This window comes from Furipterus horrens, unplaced genomic scaffold (assembly GCF_987537825.1).
Source record: "Furipterus horrens unplaced genomic scaffold, mFurHor1.1.pri manual_scaffold_2, whole genome shotgun sequence".
Taxonomy (NCBI): Eukaryota; Metazoa; Chordata; class Mammalia; order Chiroptera; family Furipteridae; genus Furipterus; species Furipterus horrens.
In genome coordinates, this window is record NW_028327172.1 from 160544041 (window position 1) to 160563457 (window position 19417).

The window sequence follows — 19417 nt, forward strand, 5'->3', positions numbered from 1 at the left end:
TGAAGAATTTGCAGCTGTGTTAGTGTTCAATAGCTTGTGGCTGGTTTGTCACTTCTCATTGGCTCCCTCCCCCAGCCCCCCAGGAGCGTCAGATGTAGGAAAGAACTGCAGCTGTTGAATCTCCAGAGCTTGCAGAGGTAACTCAATGACTGCTGCTGTACACAGAGGCTGCTTATCAGCTGCTGCACCAAGCAGCTGGAAAGGAAGCTGCTGACAATTTTGACTATGGTTATTCAACATGTTATGGGTCTTCAAGCCCTGAGCCTTTTGAGAAAACACGAGTGGAATACAAATCGTTAACATCACACTTATATCTCTTACCATCTTTCAACACTGCTTTCAAAGCAAAAAATTTTCACTTCACAGGAATCAGAAGCTGCCAAGTGTGAAGCCTGGTGTTCTCATTTTCATATCAGTCCCAGACCATGTTTCCAGCCTCAGCTCTTCTGAGTTTGCTGTTTTAGGAAGAATAAAGAAAAGGTTGAGGTGCCCCTGTGCTTTTTCAGTTTTGTGTAAATTGTATTTACCTCTGATATGCAAACAAGAGAAATAGGAGGGTTTCCCTTTGCCCTAAGCTTAGTGTGACTTCCAATGAAAAAGTGAGAGTTTGGAACACTCAGAAATGGTATTATGTTCATTGATCACTGTGTTGAAACACCATTTGAATACTTGGATTCTAGTTACTTCCAATCAGTTTATTTTCTCTCTTTTCAGCTGCTTATATCAAAGTTTCAGAGAGGTTGAGAACTACATGTCTTCTAATCCAGAGCATCCCCAGTTAAATAGATCATTGTCATTTGTGTGATCACTCAGTTGGGTACTGCTGCCAGCTCTGCTCTCCATAAAGTGCCCTTGTTGACATTTTCTTCCAATGACAATGGAATTGAGAATGCCCTCTGCTGGCTCGCTGATTGCTAAGTACTTCTGACCATTCTACCATTGTGAATGTACAGCTCTATAGACCTGAAATCTCATGCCTCTCCATGACCAAAAAATCTCATGTCTCTACGGAAGTAAAACACATACTTTAATTCAAATTGATTATTATTATAAAGGGAAGAAAACTGAGGCCAGAATGGGTAAGGCTTCCCCAAGATTTTAGAGAAAGTTGGCAGCAGAGACATAGGTCTCTGATTCTAGAAAGTGACCAGAAGCACCCACTTGATACCACTAACTGCCCCTGGCCTGGGGATATAGCAGGAACCAAGACAGCAAACACATACACAAGTTACAAGGAATTGGAGTCAATGTGAAGAGTGTTATCAGAGTTGAAATAAGTCATTTCATTTTTTAATCCTCTAATTTCCAAGTCAAGAAGACTGCCCTGCATTTATAATTCTTACAGACACCTAAAGTGTCTAGTTAGTGAAATATATAACCCTAGTGACTCATGTGCCGAGAAAGACAATGATTTTCAGGACATTTAATTGATTGTTTAATTAATTCAGTTTATTGGACACTTTTTATTTGTCACACACTGCATTAGGCATTAGGAATTCAAAGAAGATAAAGATAGAACCTCTAGAGAGTACAGGGCATATCGAGTTACATGAATGAATGATTACATAGGATGAAATGTCATGAAGGGTATAGGAAGCAAAGGTTTGTAGAGAATGCTAGAGAGTGTAAGTGAAAGAGCAAGGGGAGGGGGCAAAGAAGACATTGTAAGGTAGTGGTACGAAGGTGGACTTTGGAAGATGTGAAATGGCTCACCGAACAGAGAAGGGTAGTGTGCATGAGCCAGATGCCAAACAGGAAGAAACAGCATGAGCAAACTACAGATGCATGGGGTTTATTCATGATCCTCAATTTTGGTCTGTGTTCTACTGTTTCAAATCCAACTGTAATATCCCCTGAAGAACCAGAGCCCAGAAGAACAGCCTCTTCTCATAGGTCTGTATAGTATGGTGGGTAGGAGCAGAGGCCCCTGAAACCAGACCTTCTGGGTTTAGTTCTGTTTTTGAACCTTTTTAGCTTTGCAACATACAATTTTCCCTCTTAGTTGTCTCATCTTTAAAATGTGCATGGTAAAAGAATAAGATTTTTATAAGAGTTAAATGAATGAGTGATGATGCATACTTAGAACAATCCTGCATATACTCTATGCATATTAGCAACTATTGCTTGAGCCATGATCAGAATGACTAGTATTAAATGCTCCTGGCTCCTGTTCACCAAGGGTATATACGCAGTCTTTTCTCCCAGGGTTTTGAAGGAAAGAGCCCTGTTATAGAGATAGTGGGTCAGTTAATAGACTCCGTGCGGAAAATGAGGAAAATGTTTTTTGTTGTTTGAAACTGTGTGCTGCTACCACCTGGGGGTGGGACTAGAGGAGGTAGGAATATGTTTTTCCTTTTGCCCATTTCTATTTTAGCTCAGTGTTTTTTCCAACATCTATTTACAATGTGAAAATATCTGACTAAGATTTGTGGGCAACTCAGAGTACCCACCAGAGGGAAATTTGGTAAATGACAGGTCTCCTGTGGTCACTGTCAGTCCTGCTCAGCTTACAGCGGGGTGGTGCTGAGGCTCCCCCACCCTCTCCTATCCTTCTCAACCTCTCCAAAATAAGTTTATGTTTGGTTAGGCTGTGGTATTCTTATCCCTAGCTCCTCCTGTCTTTGTCTGTAAAAAGTAAGATGCTTTCTGTCCATCTGTCAGAGTCCCGATTTCCTCCTTGGCTTCAGAACAAAACTGTCATCATCACTGCCTTCCAAAGCCTAACTTTGGTCAGGCTTCCTGGACCAGCCTCTTCTCTATCTTGTCCCAGAGCTTTCTACTCAGCTCCCCATTTCATTCTTTTTCCTCAGAGCTCCTTCTTTCCTCCAGCCCATGCTCTCCTCAACACTACCATCCAATGTGTCCACCCAAATGTTCACCTGACCAAAAAACACATTCTTTAAAAATTATATTGACAATAATATTTCTTGCTGTCTCATAGCTTACATTAGATGGAGCTACTTTTCCTTAATCATTTTTTAAGTTTTTTCATAAACCTATCTCTAACAAAAGGAGTAAAAATATATTTTTAAAAAAATTCACTTTTTACCAACAATAATTTCCTTCTCTGGATAGACACTTGAAACCCCAATAAGCCAACTTTCTTTAATAGTTTGCCAACTACCCACACATTTGGTTCCTAGCCATCGGCTCATTTCAGATAAATTTTAACACAACCATTAACCTGTCTACAGATTAAATTCGTGGTCTTGGCCATTTTAGGGGTGATCCTAAATCAATATATATTTTGTGAAGATTGAATAGTTACCCTTTCATAGGATTTTAAGCTATGCTTATATAAGAAAGGTGGGTCAATTAGGAAAATACTGACAATTTAACATAACTGCATTTCATCAACAATACAGAAATGCACTATAATCCTACAAATACATTCTGTCTGGAGACATAACCTTGCTTTGTGCTCTATAGAAATCTTACCAGTTTATTTTTCATAAAATGATAAGTACTGTTTCACAGGGAAAAAAGGATGCAACTCTTTACACAAGATAAGTGTAGCACCTTTGAAAATATGATGAATCACAAAACTGATAAGAGAAATGATTAAAGAACTCAAAAATAATATTCAAAACTCCTTAAGCCCAGTGATTTTCAAGAGAGGTTTGAAACCTCATTTTGTTAAATAAACAACTTTAACATTCAGCTGTTACTCTTCCATTTTCTAAAGGTGACTTTCAACACTTACCTTAATAGCTTTCCCAAGTAGATGATGAACTTCACCGTGGCCTGTGAAGTCAGATATGCAACACCCATACACTTAAAGAAAATCAGACAATAAAACAAAACAAAACTCTAGCACATAAGCCACTGGATTCCCCGAGCTTAACTTTCCCAGCTTATATTCTTCTTATGGTCTCCAAAGTTGGTCCCATGACCAGCAACATTAGCATCACCTGGAGACTTACAGAATCAGAACTCTGGGAGTAGGGCCTGTGATTCTGGTTTAACAAGCCCTCAAGATGAATCTGATACATCCCCAAGTTTGGGAACCACCGCTACTGAATAATTTACATGGTTTGTTAATTGATTTGATGTTTAAATAAATGAGGGTATAGGATGACTCGCAGGTTTCTGATGTCTGGTTTCATGGTTAGCAAACTGAATTATGGATAACTCAGAGCCTAATAGTATTGCTCTCAATATTACTGAGGCTTTTTAGGGAACTGGGCTAATTTCCAGATTATATACATACTTCCTACCATTCTGTCTCAAATGCACCCTAACTGGCTTTTTTCTCAAACAGTCTATCATGATATCAAAGGTCCATTATAAATCCTCACTTTGTCCCTTCAGCAGCATTTGACACTATTGGCTATGTGTACATTTAAAAAAATATTTATTCATTTATCTCCAAGACTCCTATATTAGTCACACAGAGGCTCATTTAAAGTGGGATAATTCAAGGAGGATGTACTTACAAAGAGACTAATTATCAAGATCTAAGTAGGGTAAGTACAAAATTCTGGCTTTCTCTGGGGTCTCCCATTTATTTGCTCAGCAAAGCTGCCTTTAGCAAATGATATTGTCTGCTGAGGAGATTGAGGATTAGGTTAATGTGGATGGACCAGTCCATCAAACCAGCCCGAACTGATCGTAGAAGGCAACAGAGTCCTTTAGCCAATACAAAAGCAACAACTGTTTCTGATGACAAAAAATATCAGCTTCCAGGATATTTGTTTATTCAACAAAAAAAGGTATTAGATGCCTTCTCCCCTATAGACAAAGCACAATGATAGGTGCTTGGAATAGTGAACAAAACAGACTAAAATCTGCCTCTGTGGAGCTTATAACGAGGGCAAGTAGATAAATAAGTAAAATGTATCTACTATGTGAAAAGGAAAGAAGTCTTCTGGCTTTCAGTAAATAAAAGCAGGGAAAGGGGTTCAATAATTGAAGGAAAGTCAATTTTAGCTAAAGTATTTAAAGTAAAGTTTCAAAGAACATAAGGGACAAAACCTTGAAAATATCTAATAAAAGAATATTCTTGGCAAAATAAATAGTAAGTGCTAAGGACCTAAGGTAGGAGCTTACTTTGTATAGAACTGGAATAGGGTGTGCTAGGTTGAATGGCAGCGGGTGAAGTTAGGAAGCTAGTGGAAACCAAATTTTATTGAATTTTTTAGATCATTATAAGGACCTGGGTTTATACCACTAAAGATTTTTAGTGGTATTCAGCAAATATTTCCAGTTGTTCTTCCAGGCACACAGGAGAATTATATTTTTCTGCTCTTTCCTTTGGTTTGGGTCATGGGAAGGAGCCCTAACAGGAGATTAGGTAGAAGGAATAAGATTGCTTCATTGGTTCTCAGCTTTAAGAATGCATCTGAATCACATGCAGGGATTGTTAAATTGAGTGCTGGACCTCAACCTTAGAGTTTCTGATTCTTGAGTGAGACAAGGATTTGCATTTTTTAACTTCTCAGGAGTTGCTGATGCAGCTGGTCTGGGAACCTCACTTTGAGAACCACTGGGTGAAGGTATGTATGCCCCTGATTTTCTCCATGTGACTTTGCTTCAACCTGGCTATGAAGGTCACCATTCTTCCCAAACTGGCCTACACTACATGATTCTATTTCCTCTGGAGTTCCAGTAACTGCTTCGTGTCCTAATCTTTTCTAAGGTGGCATCAGCTCCATTTCTCATAGCTACCATAGTCCCCTAGGCTACCTTAATCTCTTGCCTACATTTTTGGTTTCCTTAACCACCCCCTAATCTACTTCTTAGCTTCTGCCCCTACCCATGTCAGTTTATTCTCAACATAGCCAATGTTATTTATTTATGAGTCAAATCACGCCATTCCTGACCTCAAAATTTTATGGAGACCTCCCATATCAGTCAAGCTAGGTTATGTGGCAGTATCAGTAACAGAAATGACATCACCTAATACCACATAGTTTTATTTTTTTCTGAGGCTGTATATCTAGTGTGGGTCATCAGGGATTCTGTTCAACATAGTCACCCAGGGAACCAGGTTGATATCAGCTGTGACTTAACATGCAAAGTCTGTCCAAAAAGTATCCATCCATGTACTATGAAAAATAAAGACATTTATTGAAGAAGATGCAAGATATAAGAAATAGTGTACATAGGATGATGACACTTCAGTACCCTTTAAAGTAGGTACCTTGGAAACTCATAAAGTTCTCCCCATTGTCATTAGTTGCCATGTTGTATGTTCCTAACTCTCACTGATGGTCTAAAATCTTTTTCCTTTCAAAGGTGATTTTATTTTTGGGAAAAGCCAGAAGTCACAGGGCGCCAAATCTGGGCTATAGCGGGGCTGAGTCACCTGGTTGATTTAATGTTTCACAAAAAAACTGCATGAGACATGATGCATGAGCGGGTACGTTGTCATAATGAAGCTGCCAATCACCATTTGCCCATATTCGTGGTCTTCTGAATCACCCGAATAGTTTCCAAGGAAGGATGTTCAAGCTTAACACAAAATTTGATGTAGATTCATTGTTCTACTCAATCAGTCATTTTGAATGTGATGGTCACACAGTACACATGCTCACTCAACAGTGTCTACTGCCCCCACTGACTAGTACAGTGAAGTCATCATTGTTCACACATGCACATTCTAGTCCACTCTATATGGCTGTCAGTTTACACCGATGTTGTGCAAACTGTTCTTGTTATATTAACAATGGTTGGACTTTTTCTGGATAGACCTTGTAAACTTTCATAATCACTGCTGCAATAGGAAGGGGCTGGGGCAATACATAGTGGCTTTTAAAGATTCCTCTCCCCCATAGAACTGACACATTCCACATCTAATCTAATTTCATTAGCTAAAGTGAGGTGTACTGCTGTGCAACAAACTGCTGCAAAATCTCAGTGACATGAGACAATAAGCTCGTATTTATCCTGCATCTGCATGCAGGCCGGGAGTCATCTGATCTAGACAAGGCTAGGCTGGGTGGTCTTCTGTAAGATTCAAGTCTCATGGGATAGCACTATGTAACAGGTTTCTTATCTTCCTCTTAGAGAGTCAGTGGACTAGCCAGGTAGCCAGGGAATTTTTTTCCCACTGGGATGGCAGAAGCCCAAGAGGGCAAACTCTACTTGGCAAGTTCATCTCAATACCTTGCTTGCATTATGTCTCTTGACATCCTGTTGTCCATCCTGTTGCCCAAAGCAAGTCATGTGATCAAAACTATAACCAAGGGATACAGAAGTAAACCCTGTCTGTGAAGCCAGGTCATTCATGTAGATGTAAAAAAGAGGTGAAGAATTGGGGCAAATAATCCAATCTATCACACATAGCCACACTTAACTCCACAGGGACAGAGATATTTGGTCTGTTCTGTTCCCTATCCCAAGCACCTACAAATCGTGCCTTGTCTAAAAGGGAGAAGACAACTAATAACTTTTTTGTTGAATAAATGAATATTCTGCAAGCTGATATTTTTGTCCAGAAACAGTTATTGCTTTTGTATTTCAGAAGCTGGCAAAAGAATTCTGTTGCCTTCTAAGAACAGTTCTGCCTGGTTTGACTGACTGGCCTGTCCACATTAGCCTAATCCTCAATCTCCTCAGCAGGCAATACCATTTGCTAAAAGGCAACTTAGCAGAACAAATAAATGGGAGACCCCAGAGAAAACTAGAATTATATTGCTAATACCATCTTCTAAAGATCTTATGGAGAGATAAATTTCTTTTTCTGGGGGCATTTGGCAATATCTGGACACATTTAAAAATTTTTTACTAATGGGATCTGGGTGCTGCTGGAATCTAGTAAGTAGAGGCCAAGAGTGATGCTAAATAGCCTGCCATGCACAGGACAACCCCCTCCCCGAACAAAGAATTATGAAGCCTCAAGTGTCAATAGATCTGAGCTTGAGACACTGTCAAAGGGAAGTGGAGAGGCCCTGATCTCCATGGTTCTCAAAGTTGCTCAGATAATCAATTTTGTACTACCTATCAGTGTTAGACTGAAAGTACAGCAAGGGCAAGAATTAAGATGGTATTATTAGCCTACTCCTAGCACCATGTATAGTGCCTGAAACATAGTAGTGTCTCAAAAAATGGCTGGTGAACAAAGCACTGAAAAAAAATGTTATCAAACCTTAGATGTATTCTAGATACAATGTTGTGATGATGATTAAGTGCTGCCTTGCTTCCTTTATTCTATTTTAAGATAAAATTTAGACCTATTATTATTCAAAGCTCTATGGCTTTTATTCTATTTTTAATTTCTATGAGAAGAAAAAGGAAAGTCATGTTAGTCCCAGTCTTGTGCAAATGCTCATATATTTCATTAAAATGTCTGCTGGAGAAATATGTTTCCTCCTATGGATAAAACAGGAAATGAGTTCAGTTCTTGTAAAGCCTAATGGGGTGAACTTGAGGTATTGGAATTCAGAGAACTATTTTTAGTTTGGTTTTGAAACCATTTCTGGGTAGATAGTTGACCAAAATAGTTTTTTGTTTTTTGTTTTTTTCAATTAATACACTTGCTGATTTGGTCTGTGTTGTTGTTGATCTTGTTGTTTCTCCATTGCAGTGTCAGATGAGTGCAGGTTATATTTCTCAACAAAGGTTATTTGTGAATCTGTTTACCACATCTTGTCAGAGCTCTAGATTATACTCAAGTGTCTTCATTTAGGTATATTTGTATATATGGTGGCAAGTAATTCATCACACAAATCTTCAGGTTTTATTCTAGTAATAACCATAATTTTAACTGAGGTTAAGATAATGTTTAACTAGGGAAAAAGTTTGTTTTTGTTTTGATTTTTATAAAATGAAGCTTTCAATGAATAAGTAAGATGATTTACTCCAACATATTGAGGTGCAAACTTTTCAGGAGAACCAGAAATCAACATAAAAAATCAAGGATTTTGAATTTAGTAAAAGGCTGTAAAAGTTTGAAGAAACTACTGAATCTTTCATCGCCCAACCCTCCTTCAATCACTCATTGTCTTCCCCATCAGGTGAATGTTCTAACATTAGCCTAGGAGTCTGGGGAGTCTGGGCCTGGATCCTTGGAGACGTTCTTGACTCATCTCTTTGCCTTGTGCTCTAAATTTACAGCTTTCCTTTTCAAATAGTCCTGAAACTGCCTGCTTCTCAATTCCTCTACTTCAGCCTCCCTGGATGAAGCTTCTCCTCTCTCCTGTTTGCTTCCTTAAGCTTCTTCTATTCTCATTTTCCTTGTGTCAAATTTCTACACGGTGAGAAAAATTTTAAAATTGGTCATGTTATTTCACTTCCCTGTTTAAAACTAAGCACTTCCAGCACACTCAAAATAGAAACTCCTTACCACGCTATGAGACCCCCATATACATTGGCCCTGCCACTTCTTTTACCTGGTTTCTCACCATCGAGTTCCTTGCCTACTTCACTCTGTCCTTCTTGCTGTTTCTTACACCATCCCTAGATTCTTTTTGCATCAAGATCTTTGCATTTGTTACTTCCTTTGCATAGAATGCTCTTCCCCAACATATTTCTACCTATTACCTTTTCTCTTCCTTTAGATCTGAGCAAAAATGTCACCTCCTTAGAAGACATTCCTTAGATTCTCTAACTTACTTTTTGTTCTTATGGCACTTATCATTATATGAAATTATATGTGTTTATTTTCTGTTTCTACCTTGGTATAAATTCCAGGAAGCTGGAACATGTGTTGTTCCTTGTTATGTTTATTGTCCCTGGTACCTAGAATTGTGCTTATCTTATGTTATATTAGATAGTTATTATGAATTAAAGAAATGAAGCTTGACCAGAATGTTCACTGATGACCATGCTTGAGATTTTAGATGAGAAGACTTTACAAAGAAATTCTTTAATTCTGCCTCCTATCCAGTGACTTGGAAATATGGGGTTGTAAGGTGATTAAGGCTGTGGATTATAGAGGAATTGCCTGGAGTTTACTACTTTTTGACCTTGGGAAATTTACTTGAACTCTCTGTGCTTTATGTTTTTCTCGTTATGAAGCATAATAAACAAAATAACATTGCTTTATATTTTTATTAAGTATAAATTTTAAGTAAGTTTAAATTGTAACATTATTATTAAAACAATTGCAATATTATTTTTTAAATTTCACAGAAACCATTTATCACTGAGTTATGAAAATTAACTAAATACATGGAAGCTTTAGAAAACTTTCTAGTGCATTGTAAATACTCAATAAAAAGGCACTATTATTACAGCAAATATCCATCTTTTGCAGCTTTGATTGCTGCAAATTTGCCTAGTCCAGAAAATTTATATGTACCTCCAAAATCAATACATGTGGTGGGGTTGTTATTGTGGCCATTATGAACATGCACAGATTACTAAAAAGTTTGAGTTGTCTGAAACACATGTTCCCAGTTAAGGTCATTCAAGGTGACATTCTACCTCTTGCTTCAGCTCTCATAAACAAGTGTTCTTCTCATGATCTATTTTGTATCATGTTTTTCACAGTTTTGTGCATCTTGTTTGTGATTTTACCATTTAAAATGGCCTTCAAGTATAGTGCTGAAGTGTTGTCTGGGATTCCTAAGCACAAGGAGATTGTGACGTGACTCATGATGACCTATGTGTTAGATAAACTTTACTTAGGCATGAGTTATAGTGCTGCTGGTTGTGAGTTCAATGTTACCGAATCAACAAAATATATCAAATAAGGTGTCTTTAAACAGAAACACACATAAAATAACATTATGTATTGATTGATTGAGATACATGTTGTGACCAGAAGCTCTCAGTAACCTAACCTTGTAGTTTTCCCAGAAGCTGTGATTCAGTATTCACTAATTCTGTAGTAATGTTATAGAACATACAGTAATTACTGAGAATAATAAGAATTGACTGTATCTCTCTCGTTCCAGTCACTAATCAACTTCTCCAGAAAATAGTTTTAACTCCAAACCTCCATTTCATCATACTCCCACATTATTTTATCACATGACTCACACCTTTACCATTGGCATTCTCAGACTCCAGGAGTCAGATTTGGTCAGACATCAGGACCTATGGGGACAAGGGATGCCCTCAGGATACTCAGCTACTTTCTGAACATTGGTGTCATTCTTCCCTCTCCCTTTGTAGTTTGACTTTCTCTGGACTTTTGGTCTATATGGAAGGAGAATGGCTGTCAATCGACATTGATTTTTACATCCTACCACCCAAATAATTAAAGGGAACTGTCTACATCTCTTGGTTCTATCTATACATTCCAAGGAAGGCTTAGGTCCCAGGTGGGGTCATGTGCAGCTACCCTGGACACTCAGCTGAGGCGCGTGACTGTGTGGGCGTGCGCGTGACTGTGTGCCCACGCACGTGCATGTGTGCACGCGTGTGTGTGTGTTACTATGAAGTGGTTATTGTGGCCAGAACTCTGTAGGTGGTGATGTCTAGAGTTCAGAGATGCATCAGTTGATATAGCAGTCCCTACTCACAATGTGATTATTCACATTTAAATGTAAAATTCAAGTCTTCAGCTACATCTCACATTTCAAGAGCTCAATAGCCACATATACTTAGTGGCTACACTAATGGGACAGTGCAGATATACTACATTCTCATCATCACAAATTTCTATTGCACAGTGCCACTATAAAGTGGCTTTTCCCAGAAAAGGAGTGGAGGTGGGAATAGGGAGGAGTGTTTTAGGGCAGTTAAATCAGTAGGTGTCTCCTACATCTTCTCTGCAATACTTGATAAAATTGGCCCATTCCCCTTGGAGCAATTTCTTCCTCTGGTACTCAGGGTAATTTTATACTCTTACAATTTCCCTGTGATTATTTCCTCCACAATATTCCCCCTTCCCTAAGTGACTCAACCATTCCTGTGGCTTTTAATAGCTACATGTTAATGATGCCCAGATTTACATCTCATTCCCAGATCCCTCTTCAAAGCTCCAGACCACAGACCTGTCTATTTAATATCTTCAACTGGATATGTCAAAGACCATTTGACATTAATATCTCACACTGAATTCTTGATCTCCCCCAAATCTCCTAATCCCATGTCCCTACCTCAACAAATGGCACCTCTCCTTTTCCAGTTTGTTATGCCAGAAGCCTCGGGAAAATACTTAACAACTACCTTCACCTCTCTTTCAACACCTGTCTGGTTCATTAAACATTCAAAATATCTCTAATCCAGACACACACAAAAATGTTTTTTTCTAATGCGACCATATTAATGCCTCACTTTCCTTCCACTTTCCCCATTGCTAATATTTATTCAACTTTCTGTTTCTGATCCAATGTCATCTTCTTAAGGAAACCCCCTCTGTCCCTGATCCAAATTCTATCTTTTAATGTTATCCCATGTTATGCTTTTGCTTTTAACAAATATACTTATTTATTTAATTTTTTGTTTAATAGTAGTTTGGGAAGAGCAGAAAGGATGGCTGTTTTGTTCTTTTCTAAATCTGTATAGTCTGGCACAGTGCTGGGCTAAGTGGGCTCACTAGCCTTCTCTAAGTATTTACCAAGCTTTGGAAGACATAGTTGTGAGCTTTCTGAATTCCTCTCTTTTTCCTATTCTCTGTGATTACGGATGTCCTTCAGGTTCTACCTTCATCTTCTCATGGTTCTAGCCTCTTCACTCTAAAGATGACTACCAGTGAACATTACAAGCCTTAGTTCTTCCTAGAGAACATGCTCTCTTCTCTCAAAATTAGCTTCTCCTTCCTTCCTCCTTAGTTTTTCAAGGAGAATACATTTTCTCACATTCCAACTCACATGTCTTCTTCCCCCAGGACAGCTCCCAAGACTGCACTGACCTCCCATTTAGTTATTAGGACCTTTGAATCCTCTTATTCATCTTTCTTGCCATCTTAGTCTATGCAAATAGAATCTCATAGAGATTTGCAACGCACAGTCTGCCCAACCACAGGGGGCCTATTTCCTTCCAGTCTCTGAGGTCTCACTTCTCTCCTTGTCTCATTCCCTGGAACTTTGGGGAGCTTCCTAATTTATAAACCTGCCCCCATCCTTCTTGAAGAATTTTCCAAAATTGCAAAATTGTTCTATTGAAAGGACCTATAGGACATACTATCCTTCTGATTTTGTAAATGAAAAAACATAGGTACAGAAAGTGGCAGACTTGTCAGTAAACCCAAGGTCTTCTTTCTCATAGTTGTAGCCCACTCTATGCTCAGAAAGCCTCATGGCTTCCTCTCCTGCATGTAAAAGACAAATTTTTTGCTAGCTATCACATGGGACTTTGTGTACCCAGGAGCTTACCTAACTCTCTATTCTTTAAACTCCTTACATTCACCTATATATTTGCTGGAGGGTCTTGGTTCTTTTTGTTTATGCCACCTACAACATCTTTCTATAATTTTATCCTCTGTTGTGGACCTTGTGTTTTCAACCCCAAAGCATTCTGGATAGTGTACTTTAACATATTTTGTTGTTGAATGACTAATTAAAACATTTAAATTAATAACTTCCCCATATTGAATGTGGCTAAATTTCATTTAATAGAAGTCAATAAATATGCACTACCATATTCTGAGATTTGTACCCAAAAGGAAAATATTGGAAAACATTCACTTGATGTGTTCAACTTTCAAAAAGCAGTGATTTCTTAAGAGTTGGCAATTTCAGCCTTATTACTTGCTCAGTTGGGAAATGGTGCATTTGATGTCCTGATCTCCTCAAATGACCTCCTGTACCTTCCTGAAGTAGACATCGATCCTAAGTCTGACTTGAAGATTTGTGGGTAGAGAAAGAGGAGAAATGTGGAAGTAACAGGGCAAACAAGAAAGGCTAGAAGATATTAGAAGAGTATAAATTTGTAATTTGGCCTCAACCAAAGATATAGGTTAGAGAATATGACCTAGACTTTAGTCCTCAAAAGAGAATTTGTATTATAAGCATTATTTAAAATACAAATTGAATTCAAAAGTGATTTTAACATTTGGATCCTGGCCACTAAAGCTGGCAAACAATTTAACAGTTTAAAATAATTGGAAAGTCTAATGTTTTATTAGAAAATGAAGAATTCTTGGCTCATAACTTGCTCACTGAGCACAGTAACTTTTATTATGGACTCAGCTCCACTTCCTTTGAATGTAATCTGCAAAATAATTTTCAGAGAATTCTATAGAAATAAAATTTATTTTTAACAAGATAAAATTTGATTTGCAAAATCAGAACTGTAACATAAACAGCAAACATAGTTGTAAGCAGTTAATTGCTTATCCATGTTGATATCTAACTATTATATTTGGGAAATACCCCAGGATGTTATATCAAGTTTTGAAGGCTTGTGTAGTCTTTAACCTGATCTTTAAAAACAATAGAATTTAAGTGAATGTCAATAAAACCAGTGAGTTATAAATATTTTCTCTCCCAGCATATTTGACCAGAGCTGTCAATAAATAAAATCATACTTCCAAGGATTGAGGCATGAATACTAATCTATGCATTTTAATTAAATACTCTACCAGAAGACCCTAGGATAATATGAACCATTTATATGTCTGTTGAATTATTCCTAGAGTAAAACTGGAAACCTGCACATTTCAGGAAGTGAAATAAAATTCTTAATGCCTTTGCATTAAAACATTGCTTATGTATATGTCTAGTATGAGTTTTTTACATAAAAATCCAAGTTATCTGAATTAACTACTATGCACAGCATTATTTGATCTTTTTCCTGTCCCCCCCTCACACTAACTTCTCTTTCCGTGTAAAATTGATTCTTGCTAAATCATACATATGTTTCTACTCCTTTTTCCCCAAACAACCCAAAACCACTAAACTAAATAAAGTCGTGGAGTTTCACCCAGCACTGTGCAGCTCTAGTCCTGTCTCCAGTAGCATGATGATAAAGACTAAGCTAAAAGCAAAAGCAAAAAATTGTTTTGTGGAGAGAAGAGTTCTCTATACTTCCCCTCCAACCCAAATTATAAACCAAATTTTCTATGAGTGCAGCTCCTAAACTGGTCTCCCTGAGCTGACACCACTCACCCACTCACTAGGATGTCCATCTAGATGGGAAAGCAGTGAGGATGGACAAAAGGAAAATGCGTCTATGATGTTATTGATTTCAGGTCTCACAGGAAGAGATGGGCTGTGACCTCTCAAGTGAGCAATGTCAGAGGAGAATGTATTTCATTTAAAGGCCTGAGGGGAAACAGTCATACAGAGAAGCAACAAAAGCACTAAGAGAACAACAGAAGCCAAGACCCACCTTGGTGCCTGGCTTTAAGGCAGGGATAGAGTAGAACCCTATTTTCAGTGTACAAGTTTTGTGCTCTCTCAACATTCTAAAACTCTGCCTTCAGAAATCAGATGTTATCACTCCAAATCGGTTCATGCATTTGCAAAAGTAAGCTTGCAACATTATATACCTTTTAAAGCTACAGTGGAATACTAAATAATGGAGTACACTTTTCTTCAAAAGTGACATTTATTTTTCATGAAGAGGCATATTACATTTGCTGTGAGTGGAAAAAGCTGAATGTTACCAATATGACAAAAACAAAAATTCTACTTTTGAAAGTGTTTTGACCTATAAAAACATATTGAATGAAAGGCATTATTTCAGGTGGATTTATTAGGGATTGTTCTGGAATGTAATTTGTACAGTGAGTTTTTTATTCCTTTGATGGAAATGAAACAGATTTATTGGTTACATGTTGGAAGTGTAATAGATAACAGATAACGAAGGGAGAAGTCTTAATAAAACAACAAGGAAAAGAAAAAGAAGTGAGTGAATATGCCTGCTTCCATTTCATTCAGCTAATAAATAAAAAGAACAGATAGAGCTTTAACTGAAAACCATCCCGGTAATTGTAGGCTAAAAGGTTTATTGAAAATTGGGTTGAACACTCTAATTTTTCATACTTACAGATATGATGTAAGCTGAACAAGTTAGTGTGATGTACCACATTTTGATTTTGGTACAGGAACCCAATATTTTCATAGGAAACTTGAAAATGGTCATGAAGGGGAAGAGTGATTCTTGATTATTACAGTGTTCTGTCTCAGCTATTTCTGATTACACTCTGGGATTTTAGACAACTGAACAATCTCTACTTAATTTTATCATTCACCCCCTGAGGTAAAAACACTGGATACTTTTAGGAAAAATTTGAAGGTATATCTTCAAGAATCATTGGCCTTTCATCTCAAAGAACTGAGAAGAAATGAGCTAAGCATAGTTGAGAATTTGGTACTGAGAGCACCATGTTTAAAAATCCAAGTGTACTGTGGCCACTCACCTGACACAGGGACTTAACAAGCTCTTGTCACATAGCTCTCACTGAAACTGGTTTTAGTCAATAGGGCCCTGCACTCTGGCTCTCCTTTTCTCTTTCACAGCAGGAAGAAAAATGTAATTCTCTCTGAGCAGCCCCTGAGCTATCTTGATTTCAGTGTTGCTCTCTTAAGTATCTTACTTTGGAGAAGGATGAATCACTTCCTTCTCCTGGAGTCAGTCTCCTTTAAAATAGACTGTAAGGAGCCAGGGAGGAAAAATTCCTCTAAACACCGATGATAACCATTAATGCAAAAACAGGTTTCGAGTGGTAGAGCAGGGCCAAACGCACGCACTCACAATTTGCAGTCCGTCTTTTTAGAACAAGCTCCATAGATTTGGAAAAGAACTAGAGACCCCAGATCTGCTTTCACTTAGTTCAGAAACAGGGAATCAGAGATGGTGAGCGACTACATGATCAGGGATTACATCAGTGACTTTGGGTTGTTTTAATACGCAAAAGCTTTCAGGCTATAAATAATCCATGATGGCTTGTCAGATACAAAATGCCATTGTAAATCCATGTCTGTATATCAAAGAGACAGGGACACAAAAGCAAAATATATAAATTTAATTAGCATAGTTTGGAGAGTTCGAATCCATTATTAACTATGGATCATAACAAATATTCCATCTATTTTCCAGTTAGGTTAATACTTCAATGTTTAATTTTTTGACTTTTAACTGCCCAAATCTTTCAATGAACAGTTTCCTAAAAGGCTCATGCAGAGTCTCCATGCTATCCTCCAAAGAAGTTACTTTCATGGATGGGTTTTTGAAAACAATTAAAATTTCTGCTGCAGCTTATACATTGTCTTCTGTAGGATTATAATGATAAAGCTTCTGAGAAAAAAACTTTCTGAGACTGGTGTTATATGGATTTGAATGCCTCAGCAAGATGCAGAAAAAGAAGACCCGATGACTTAATTTCTAAAGTACCTATATTATTATGGCATGCTTTTGAAGACAGGTAATTATTGTCCACATAGGTGAATATGTAGTGTATCTCATGGAAAAAAAAATGGTTTGGTATGTGCCTTTTCCCCAGAAACTGTATTTTTCCTTTTTTAATAATTAAGATGTATACATAAAAAAAAAAAGCTTATCTATTGATTTTTACTATATAAGGTGCTTTCTTGTCAGAGAAGGAAAACTCTGACTCCAAAAAACCTCCGCTGCCTTGCGGCATACCTCTTCAGGGGAAAGGCTAAGGGAGTAAACCCCGACAGAAAATCCGGAGCCGGAGTCCCTAAGGCGGTTTGACATTGTAGTCAACACCGGCAACTCCTGCGGCGCACCTGAAGCCAAGCTGTATTGACTCCGTCTTTCCCTTGGACCCTTCAGCTGCGAAGAGAGGGGGGGTCTGCTGCATGGGCAACAGCAGACCCTCCATATCACCCTGCCCAGGCTCTGTAGCTTCAGCTTCACTGGAGAGGACACTCCAGCATCATCGCAAGATGTCGATTCAACACGGGAGGAGACAGATACCGTGTCACTCCCGAGTCGGACTGCACAGCCATTCTCGGCGGTGCAGATAGACTCTTAATAAGCTACACCATCGTCTCTCGAGACGGACGGCTGCCGATGAAGGTGCTTTCTTTAGAAGAGCAAGATACAAAATTGTTTTGTGATTCAAAATTTAAGAATAAACTAATCTTCCAAATATTTCAAAGACATGTTTCATGTATTTAATATGTCTCTTATGATCTAAATGAATCAACCTTATTGTAAGCTCTGGTATACCTGGTTATATATAATGATAAACCATATGATCTGTTTACATGAAGACATGGATATATCCTCAGGCACTATTATTAAACTCAGTCCTATATTCTTGGATATAGAGGTTGATGATATACCTTTCTACTTGCCGTGACACTAACAAAGCTAGGCTGGAACTCAGCAACCACTCGTATTTATTGCTTTGCAGGCTTGTAGTAAGTTTGGTTGCTGGTGGGAAAAGGGACCCTCACCACACCCTCCTTAACTAAAAGATATTTCATGCTTAATGTATGTGCATATTCATTTATCGAGGTGGTCTGGAGCTGCAAATACAATCACACCGCTCATGGTGATCCAATTGGATATCAACGAGGGTCATGGAATTTGGTCTCCCCCTCCTCCTGAAACGGCCAGGCTCAAACTTTAATACCTAGGAGAATAAATATATTTTCTGTTAGAAAACCATTAGAGTAGATACCACTTATTCTCTTTGTGACAACTGGTTCTTAACCCTTTGAAAATCCTCTTTAGAATTCACACATGTAAATATTTTTACAATCATCAACTCCTTGAGGTGGGAGGGAAAACTAATCACAGAGTAATACCTCCTGTTACCTACCTGCAGTACCAAGATGACCTCAGGTGTTCTTGCAGGTATTTATCGATAGCTTCCTAAGAGCCTGCTTTGTCCCAGGTGCTGTCCCAAATATTGTCATAATGATTCTTCAGCCAAAGCATATGTTATGAATAAATAACAATACTAAGCATATTCTTATTTTTGTAGACATCACAATGAATAAAGTCATGAACATAATATACCAGTATGGCTAAAAATTTTTTATTTTTATTGCCTTTTTTAAAAGTATATTTTATTGATTATGTTGTTACTGTAGTCCCAATTTCTTTTCCCTTTACTCCCATTTGCCCAGTACCTACCCTTCCCTCCAGCAATCCCACCCCACTTAGTTCATGACCATGGGTCATGCATATAAGTTCTTTGGCTCCACCCTTTCCTGTATTATTCTTAACTTCCCCCTGTCTAATTTGTACCAACCAATTATGCTTCTTAGTCCCTACACCATTTCCCCATTTCTCCCTCTTCCCCCTCCAGCTGATAACCCTGCAAATAATCCCCACAACTATAATTCTGTTCCTGTTCCAGTTGTTTGCTTAGTTGTTTTGTTTTTATTTTTTAGATTCAGTTGTTGAAAGTTGAGTTTGTTGTCATTTTAGTGTTCATAGTTTTGATCTTCTTTTTCTTAAATAAGTCCCTTTAACATTTCATATAATAATGGCTTGGTGATGATGAACTCCTTTAGCTTTACCTTTTCTGGGAAGCATTTAATCTGCCCTTCCATTCTAAATGATAACTTTGCTGGATAGAGTAGTCTTGGTTGTAGGTCCTGCTTTTCATCACATTGAATACTTCTTGCCAGTACCTTCTTGCCTACAAGGTTTCTTT

At 38.0% G+C, this 19417-nt stretch overlaps 1 protein-coding gene across 3 annotated transcripts in view; it reads right to left on the reverse strand.

Moving 5' to 3' along the window:
- Positions 1 to 400: 400 nt before the first annotated feature.
- LOC150019828 (platelet-derived growth factor D) overlaps positions 401 to 19417 on the reverse strand; it is a 272810-nt gene continuing 253793 nt past the window's right edge. For 2 of the 3 annotated variants that reach the window (XM_090268070.1, XM_090268068.1), the window contains exon 7: positions 17830 to 18385. In XM_090268070.1, the coding sequence (XP_090124196.1) occupies positions 18260 to 18385 (126 nt within the window). In that variant the 3' untranslated portion in view covers positions 17830 to 18259. Of the gene's footprint in view, positions 456 to 17829; positions 18386 to 19417 lie in introns of those variants that run through there. The other variant, XM_090268072.1, reaches the window with a different exon arrangement.